Genomic DNA, 9,410 nt, shown 5'->3' with positions numbered 1-9,410 from the left:
GAGTCTTTATATTTTTCTAGTTTTTCGTTTTGATTTGTGCGATTGTTAGTTTCCTTTGTGGTTACCTTAATATTTACCCCTATTTTTCTAAGTTTATACCAGTCTTTTATTTCTTTATATCTCCTTGACTTCCTCTCCATATGAAAAATCTGTGTCTACACTTTTAAGTCCCTCTTTTTTATTTTAATGTCATTTTTTACATATTGATATCTCTGTTTCCCTATTTTCAATGTTTTAGCTTTGATGTATTTTTGTGACTTCCCTATCTGAGTCGATATCTGGTTGCTCTTTCCTGTTTTCTAGTCTTGCATTGTTATCTAATGTTATTGATTTTCTAACTAGAGGACTCCCTTTAGTATTTCTTGTAATTTTGGTTTGGTTTTTGCAAATTCCCTAAACTTCTGTTTATCTGGAAATGCCCTAATTTTGCCATTATATTTGAGAGACTGTTTTGCTGGATATGTAATTCTTGGCTGGCAATTTTTTTCCTTCAAGGCTTTATATATGTCATCCCATTGTTTTCGTGCCTGCATGGTTTCTGCTGAGTAGTCCGAGCTTATTCTAATTGACTCTCCTTTGTATATGACTTTTCTTTTATCCCTAACAGCTCTTAAAATTCTCTCTTTATCTTTGGTTTTGGCAAGTTTGATTGTAATATGTCTTGGTGACTTACTTTTGGGATCTACCTTATGTGGGGTTCGATGAACATCTTGGATAGATATCTTGTCATCTTTTATGATATCAGGGAAGTTTTCTGTCAACAAATCTTCAACAATTCTCTCTGTATTTTCTGTTATCCCCCCCCCCGCCCCCCGTTCTGGTACCGCAGTCACTCATAGGTTATTTCTCTTTATACGGTCCCACATGACTCTTAGAGTTTCTTCATTCTTTTAAATTCTTTTATCTGATTTTTCCTCAAATAGGTTGGTGTCAAGTGCTTTATCTTCAGTGTCACTAATTCTGACTCCTACTGCCTCAATTCTGCTCCTATGACTTTCTGTTGAGTTGTCTAATTCTGAAATTTTATTGTTAATCTTCTGGATTTCTGATTGCTGTCTCTCTGTGGATTCTTGCAGCTTATTAAATTTGTCATTATGCTCTTGAATAACTTTTTTAACTTCTGCTGCTGTTTTGTGTGTTCATTGGATTTCTCTGCATTTTGTCTAATTTCCTTTCTAATTTCTTGAAGAATTCTGTATGTTAATCTTCTGTATTCTTCCCCGGTAATTCCAAGAAATTTTCTTCCTCCAGAAAATTTTTTGATTGTTTATTTTGGGAGCTTGCTGAAGCCATCATGGACCGCCTCTTTATGTGATTTGATATTGACTGTTGTCTCTGAGCCATCAGTAAGTTATTATAATTTTATTTTATATTTGTTTAGTGTGTCCTAGCTTCTTGTTTTGTTTTGTTTTGTTTTGATATGCCCAAATTGGCTTCTCATGTGGGCTAGTTTGATTATTGGTGCCTTTGAAGCTCTAACGTCCTGTCACAAGGTAGTTAGGTCTGGAACTAAGTATGTGTGCCCAGGAGTCCGTTAAATTTTCCTGTATGTATTCAGCTCTGGTGTCCAGGCAGTCAGTCACCAAGTGTGTGGTACAGGCTCTCACCTACAGTCTTAGAGAGGCATGGTGATTGGTGTAGGCACAGGTATCTGGCTGCAGTAGGGGGTCACATGCTGAGCAAGGCAGGGGGCTGACGGCTGCCCCTGAGTGTCTGAAAGGAAAGTGTGTCCGTCTTCCCTAGAGCGAGTAGGTAGGTGAGTTTTGCAGCCAGACTATGAGCACCCTACTCTGTTGGCTGTAAGGACTGGGGGGCACCACTTATTCTTGGACCCCTGTAGCAGGTGGCTAGGTGGTGTGGGTGGAGCCACCAGACCTCAAGCCCCTGATGTGGATGGGTAAGGCACCTGCTTAAAGGGCAGAGCAGCGTCAAGCATCACAAATCTGCCACTTCACAGCTGAAACAGTTGAAGTTAGACTTTAGGTTTTTACCCTGTTGTACTGTGGTAGTGAGGGCTTTTGCTGTTGAGATGGGTCCACACAAGTCTATACAGGGGTGGAAAGCACTCACAGTCTGCGGACCCCTTATGCTTCTGCCTAGGCAAAAGAACTGTGCCAACCCTGAGTTCCTGGCTTAGGGGAGCTGGTAGCTTATTTTTTCCCTGTTTGTTAATTTGTTCCCTCTCCAAGGCCAGGAGAATGGGTCAGGGCACCTTATGGGATCTACTTCCGGCCCAAGGGACTCTGAGATCACTGAAGCTGGCCAGACCCGGTGCAGAGCGGGGAGGGACGAGGTAAATGGGAGAGAGGTATTTCCCAAATGGTTTTTTTTTTTAATCCCTATGAAAGACCACACACATACACTTATCTTTAGCCACTTGGGTGCTGCTTTTCACTGGTTCGGAGTGTCCAAGCAGAATCTCTGCTGCCGGATCTCTCTCGATGCGGAAACTGCCTCCCAAGCGAGCAAGGGGAGCTGTATGCCAGCCTCCCTGTGCAACCCGAGCCAGTCCAGGCTGAAGGGCTGAGGCTCCTCACAGGTCAGGTCAGGCAACTCCTTGCTGCTTCCAAACCATCTCTCTCCCCCTGCCACTCAGTCCAATTCCTCAGCTTTGCCTTGTTCAGGGCTCCTAGATATTCATATACAATCAAATCACTTTTTTTTTTCAGGTCTTTGTTGTAAGAGGGACATAGGAAGCCGTTTGACTACTCCACCATCTTGGCCCCGCCTGACCCTGAAGTGGATTCTGAATGGCCTGAGAGGCCACTCAGTGGGAGAAGTCAAGACATGTTCTGTGCCATCTTTGGGCCTCCTGTGGGTTTAGGATTATCCAGCTGTAAGACTGTGCTCTCATAACGGGCTGTGCCTTCCAGAAGTGGCAGCCTCCCACCCTGCTTCCGTTTCTGCCTCCCTCAAGCCCCTCCCATGGGACAGATGGCAAACTTCTGGGTGCCTTCTCTTCCCCAGTCCACCAGGGCCAGCAGTTGGCCAAGGGCGAAGGAAATGACGGTCTCCAGTGACCCACCGATCCAGATTGCCTGCTTCCCTACCTCCCGCCCTGGTGATCATGGGTAGCAGGCAGAGTGGGTGGGTGACCTCATTTAAACCCATTTGAAAATGATGTTTTGAAAAACCCAAACAAAATGTTCCCTGCCACCTCTGAAGAAATTCACACCCCCTCTGTGTGAACCTTAGTCGGTGGCTCTTGTGACACTCCTTGATTTGAAGAGGTCCCCAGCCCACCCTCGACCCACACTAATAAGCGGCTTCACTACAGAGCGGGGAGGACGGGCTGCCACCTTCTCTCTAGTCATTATCTGCCTTCTCAGCTCATCCTCAGGGAAAGAGTCTTGCCCTTTCAACCCTTACTTCATTAGCAGCTTTATATTCTCAGCGTGCCTCTGCGGCTTCCAGGGCTCGCTCCTGCACAGTGATGCTTGTCTGTGCCCCTACTGTGCCCACTCTGGCCCCTTCATCTGCTGACCCAGAGTTGGGGAAGAGGGTCTGCTGATAGATTGGACAGCAAGGGGAGGAGTTACAGAGAGAAATAGGGGACGTCCATGGGTGTATTCATAAAGATCCGGGCTCCTCTCTTCTTCACCTGGGTACCTCCCAGGCCTGGTATCACACCTGGTGGGCAGTGATGCTTACTCAGTGGCGGAAGAAATGCAAGTCTTGTCTCCACAAGCTCTCCTGGGTCTACTTTGGCTGAGGAGTCAGGCAGGCCCAAAGCAGTCAGGTTGGAGGAGGCGGAAGTGAACCTATGGCCCCTGGTTTCCCTTTCCCTTCACTCCCCAGTTACCACGTGCTGCTCACCCCACTGCACCCCAGCCAAGCCTGCTTCCCATCTGGCCCAGACCCTCTTCCCAGAGGCTGGGAGACCTCAGCTGGGGATCTAAAGGCCTCCCTGTAACTTGTGGGTATAATGTGTCCTCCCACCCATGTGACATCTGCCTCAGGAAGTCAGGGTGGGGTGGGTATCTAGAGGTAGGTAACAGAACCATAGCTGCTTTGGGCTGTACTCCCAGGGACAGGAACTCTGGTAACCCTTCAGCACCTTCCCCTGTGATGGGGACAGCGGAGGCCCCTGGTGGAGATAGAAGGATGAACAAACAGTTCAGTGAATTTGCTAGAAAGACATGGCCGCTGCTTTGCAGGAATCTGATGCTCAAGTGCTCTGTCTTGCACACTCCTGCGCACGCATGCATCAGTGTGGAAGGAGAGGCTGTAGGGACTGCTCTTGCCAGTAAGCAAAGTGCGTCGACGTGTGGGCCTCACATCTCCCACCTCCCACCCAGGAGAAGGAGCCTGGGATCAGACCTTGGCTCTCATCCCACCCTGTTATAATCTTAAGATAGCTATTTTAATCTTCTTGTAGAATCAGTTTTCTCATAGCTAAAATGAGCATAATTATAGGACCCTTCTCACTGGGTTGTTCTGAGGGTTAAGTGAGATAGTACATGAGAAGTTCTTAGTGGAGGGGCTGGAACATAGCGAATGCTCAGTGAATTTTAGGTCTGGCCATCTGTAGGAGGAGCAGGGGCCTGTGGGAGGTGCCCCAGGGACCCCTCCTCATGCTCTGAGTAGGAGTGTCCTGAGGAAATAGAAGGCCTAGAACCCAGGCCCAGCAGGGAGGGGAGTGAGATTTGCAGGGAGAGGTAAGAGCTGGCACCTGAGCTGAAGGTGTATTCGAGGAGCAGGTAGAAAAGGCATCCAAAAGCTGGAGGCTGAGGGAGGCAGAGAGAGAGGGAGGTCACCACTTCTGGAAAGTGGACAAGTGCAGCCTGTTATGAGAGCACAGTCTCATAGCTGGATAATCCTAAACCCACAGGAAGCCCAAAGATGGCACAGACCATGCCTTGACTTCTTCACTGAGTGACCTCTCAGGCCATTCAGAATCCACTTCTTGGGGGGGCTGCCAAAGCCTTCTTCAACCATTGCTGTGCTTGTCCTCACCAGCCCCACCCAGCTTTCCTTCAGCCTTCTCTCATCACCTCCCCACCAAGGGCTCTGGCTACGGAAGGACAAGCCAGACTCTTCTGGAAGTCCTCGTTGCTAGAGGAAGCCTTAGGTCCTCAGCACCTTCACAGGGCTGTGTGTGAGTGGCCAACAAAGCTTTGTATTACTGATATGAGGCCTCTCCTGGCATAACTTTGATGCCTTCTCATGCTAACAAAATCTGTCTTATCAAAGACATGTGCCCTCACTAGACTATAATCTTCATGAAAGCAAGAGCCTCCCATGTTCCACTCATGACAGCATCTCCAGCCCCCAGCAAGGTGCTGGCACGTAGAGGCATTGAGCCAATAAATTTGTTGGATAAGCAAATGAATGAATGAATGCTGTATTGGAGGCATGGCCATTTTCTGGACTGAGTCAGGGAGCACCCACCTTAGGAAAAACTAGTTCCTTCAGCTGGGACAAGCCCCCTCAACCTCCCTGGGGGTGGGCTGCCTCCCTTCTGTCTGCCCCAAGGGGATTATTGGTCAGCATGCTTGGGTCCCTTTGGGGTTTCCAGAGGGCACTGTGCCCATAGGGAACCAGGCCCCCAGAGCTCTCCCTGGGAGGCACCGCCGTGCACCCTGCCAAGAGCATCTTCCACCAGGCATTCTCCATCAAGTTGCTTGCTCAGCGTCCTTCCCCTCCCCTCCTGCTTCAGAGAAATTCCTTGCTTTGTGCATCTGACACGTTCTGATAGCCTGGCAATATCACGGAGTTGTTCATTTGTTCAAGCTGCCTCCCAGTAGCAGGCCGCATTTGTTTGTTTCTGAGCCCATGGTGCTCTGGGCTGCCTCTCTCCCTCGTTTTGGAGGCTGTGTTGGTGATTGGAGACTGGGGAGAGGAGGAGGAGATGGCCACAGGGCTAAAGTATTCCAAGGGTCAGACAGGTGTGGTCAAGAATTTGAGAGGCCCAAGACCCACCTAGCAAAACTGAGGACAATTGAATTCTTACTGAGCCCCAACCAGGCTCCAGGGCTGCTCACATCCCTGAGTTAGACATGGTGCCTGCCTTCTCCATGGTAACAATGCTAAATACAGACACGTTTCCATGGAGAGCCACATCGCAGCTGCAGCCGTGCTTCCTCCAGGAAGCACACGCGCCGGGTCCCTCTGGTCTCTCTGGAGGTGGCCAGATGTCTGAGGAGGTGCCTTGGACATCAAGCACACTTCTCACAGCTTTGAGGATTGCTGTTTCCAACCAGTGTTCTATCTCCCAGCCCTAGAATCATCACCTCCCCTTCCTCTCGACAGGTAGAAGTTCGAGGAGGTCACAGGGCAGACAGATGAGCCAATGGGGGACAATGGAAACTGGACCCGATGGTCATTCTTACCCCCATCACGTGCTCCAGGGAGTGGCTTTTGATATGATCAGGAGGAAAGGGGATGTCATCAGCAGGAGGGAGACAATGGGACAACCAGGACAGCACTTACGCTGATATACCACTATCTTGCTCATGAAGCCAATTTTTGAAAGAATTATTGCTGCAAAAAGTGTTTTCAATGCTTTCCAATAATTGGGATTGTGCCCTTCCATATTCATAGAATTCTGATGTGACAAAGGTTTTATTATTTCCTTAAATGCAAGAAAGTCTGTGCTGCTTATTTGAACTTAAACAAGTCAAATCTCCTCATATCTTAACTATCCAGTACAGCAATGTGGAATGGAATGAAACTTTGTTTTTGTTGAAGGCTAAACATATAAGCTGAGCATTAGGCTTAAAAACTCTCTGTTTAACCTCGTTTAGTTCTTTCATCATTACATCATCTGTGTTTATAGCGTTTGTTAAATCGGGGCTATCTGCCCACTGCTGATCGTATGGGCGTGTTCGTATATATTAGGCCGCATCTATAATCTGTATGTATACAGTGAGAGATGGGCTGTGCCTCCTGGTTGACTAAGATACGGAAATATTTGAAAGATGTGGTGAGAGCTCTTCAGGCAATTATAAATATTCTGGCGAGGAGGACTCACGTTATGTGTTCTGTGTTGCAGGCCAAGTGATCTCAGAGCCAAGTGATGGACAACCTGCAGTCTCAGAACCTCTCCATGGACATGACCGACTCTCCTCCCACCTTGGCCAATAATAGACTAGAGAATGGCATGGCCCAGCTGATCACCACTGAGGCCTGGAATATCAACTCCACCGACCTGGTAAAGAAGGCCCTGGTGACCGTGCCAGCCCCATCCATTCTGAACCCCCCTGCCGAGTCCCAGAGCGGCATGGCTCTGAAGGTGGCAGCCACGGTGCTGCAGCCCCTGTGCCTCGGGGAGAGCCCGGTGGTGATGCCCATTCACATGCAGGTAGAGGGAAGCTCTGCCCCTGAGCTCAACCCCAATGCGAACGCCACCTACGTCATGACCACGCAGGGCCCCGTGCAGCTGCCTGTGGTGCTTGAGCAGCACGTCTTTCAGCACCTCAACTCCCCTCTAGTCCTGCCGCAGGAGGCCCCGTGCTCCTCCAGTGCCATCCACAACAACCTCTTCCAGGGAGCCGAGGACCCTGAGGCCCAGCCCCAGCTCCTGGACCTGAGGATCCCCAGCCAGCCACAGGAGCCCACACTGCCCTTTGAAGCTGTGCTCCAGAATTTGTTTCCCGCCCAGGGCGCTCTAGGCCCCCCACCCTGCCAGCCTCCTCCAGGCTACCCCTCTGTGCCTCCCCAGCCCTTTAACTCCCCCTTGACCCCCCTGGTCCCACCGGCCACCCTCTTGGTGCCCTACCCTGTGATTGTCCCCTTGCCTGTGCCAGTCCCCATTCCCATCCCCATCCCGGTGCCTCAGAGTTCTGAATCCAAGTTCAGCCCCAGTTTCCCCAAGCCGCCATCTTCCTTCAGCCTGCACTCCTTTAAAGGCCCCCAGGCCCCTCTGGAAAAGGAGGAACTGAAGCCCTTTGACCTCCTCCAGCCCAGAGAGTATTTCCAGCTTAGCCGCCACACAGTTATCAAGATGGGGAGTGAGAACGAGGCCCTGGATCTCTCCATGAAGTCAGTGCCCTGGCTCAAGGCTGGCGAAGTCAGTCCCCAAGTCTGCCAGGAAGACGCAGTCCTAGACCTGTCACTGGCAACCCACCGGAAATCTGAGCCTCTCCCTGATACCCTGTATGACAGCAGTGCTTCAGCGGGCAGCCCAGGCCACCCAGGGATCGAGAAACTTCCCAGTAGCACCGAAATGCCCTTCCCCCCTGCCACGCCCCATGAAGCCTCCACCATGATGGAGAACCGCATTGGCAGCAGCGATGCCCCCGAGATGCTGAGCCCGCCCAGCCACCCCTGCGGTGAGGTTAAGGCCGAAAATAACATGGAGATTGTGAGCGAGTCCCAGGCGGCCAGGGTCATTGTCTCTGTCGAAGACGCTGTGCCTACCATCTTCTGTGGCAAGATCAAAGGCCTCTCAGGAGTGTCCACCAAAAACTTCTCTATCAAAAGAGAAGACTCCGTGCTTCAGGGCTATGACATCAACAGCCAAGGAGAAGAGGCCATGGAAAATACGGGGCCCCTTAGGAAACCCATCAAAAACCGGAGCATAAAGTTAAAGAAAGTGAACTCCCAGGAAATCCACATGCTCCCAATCAAAAAACAACGGCTGGCCACCTTTTTTCCAAGAAAGTAAATAATGGCTTTTTAAAATTTTTATGATTATAATATGGGGAAAGGTGCATTGGTTTTATAAAAAGGCATTTAAAACAAATTATCTTTGTTAATTCTTTTGGGGAGGAGTGGGGCAGAGGGAAGGCGAATTGGCTCTAGAAGCCCTGTAAGCTAATACCGTTTTCCTTTTTAATTTTTGACTTTTCACAAATGAATAAATAAGAGCAACCTATTTTTCAAGCAGATTGCACATTTTTTGCAGCTTTAATGGAATATTGGGTGAATCAGAGGGGGTAGAAAAAAGCTATTTTCATTGCCACAAAGTGCTTTGATGATGTAATACCTAATAAAGGGTAGGATGAATATTTCACAATAAATGTTTGTTTGCACTAATTGGCTACAGTATTCTATCATTTCTAAAATTTCCATTCCTTTACTGGGATGGTTTGGCCCAAAGTCTGTCGCTTGTAAAGCACAAGTTATCTGTGTTATAAACCCTAAGTTCTTCTGGCATATTGGGCAAAGAAGAATAATATTACCCTGTTAGTTGCCATTGAGTCGATTCTGACCCATGGTGACCCCATGTGTGTCAGAGTAGAACTGTGCTCCATAGGGTTTTCAATGGCTTGATTTTTCAGAAGTAGATTGCCAGGCCTTTCTTCCAAGTTGCCTCTGAACTCAAACCTCTAACCTTTCAGTTAGCAGCTGAGCACTTAACCGTTTGCACCACCCTGGGCCTCCTCTGCCACCATAAAAGGAGGATTAGAAATATGTATGACCTTGAGCAAGTCAGTTCCCCCTCTAGGCCTCAGTTTCTTCATTTG

General features: G+C 49.0%; 1 protein-coding gene across 2 annotated transcripts in view; it reads left to right on the top strand.

Moving 5' to 3' along the window:
* RAI2 (retinoic acid induced 2) overlaps positions 1-8,979 on the top strand; it is an 85,370-nt gene extending 76,391 nt beyond the window's left edge. The window contains exons 1-2 of one of the 2 annotated variants that reach the window (XM_004382820.1): positions 6,989-7,153; positions 7,304-8,979. In XM_004382820.1, coding sequence (XP_004382877.1) covers positions 7,019-7,153; positions 7,304-8,608 — 1,440 coding nt within the window. In that variant the 5' untranslated portion in view covers positions 6,989-7,018 and the 3' untranslated portion in view covers positions 8,609-8,979. Of the gene's footprint in view, positions 1-6,988 lie in introns of those variants that run through there. The other variant, XM_004382819.1, reaches the window with a different exon arrangement.
* The last annotated feature ends 431 nt before the right edge of the window (positions 8,980-9,410 follow it).

This window comes from Trichechus manatus, unplaced genomic scaffold (assembly GCF_000243295.1).
Source record: "Trichechus manatus latirostris isolate Lorelei unplaced genomic scaffold, TriManLat1.0 scaffold00100, whole genome shotgun sequence".
NCBI lineage: Eukaryota > Metazoa > Chordata > Mammalia > Sirenia > Trichechidae > Trichechus > Trichechus manatus.
The sequence above is the reverse complement of the archived record's forward strand: the minus strand, read 5'-3'. Positions and strand labels throughout refer to the sequence as shown.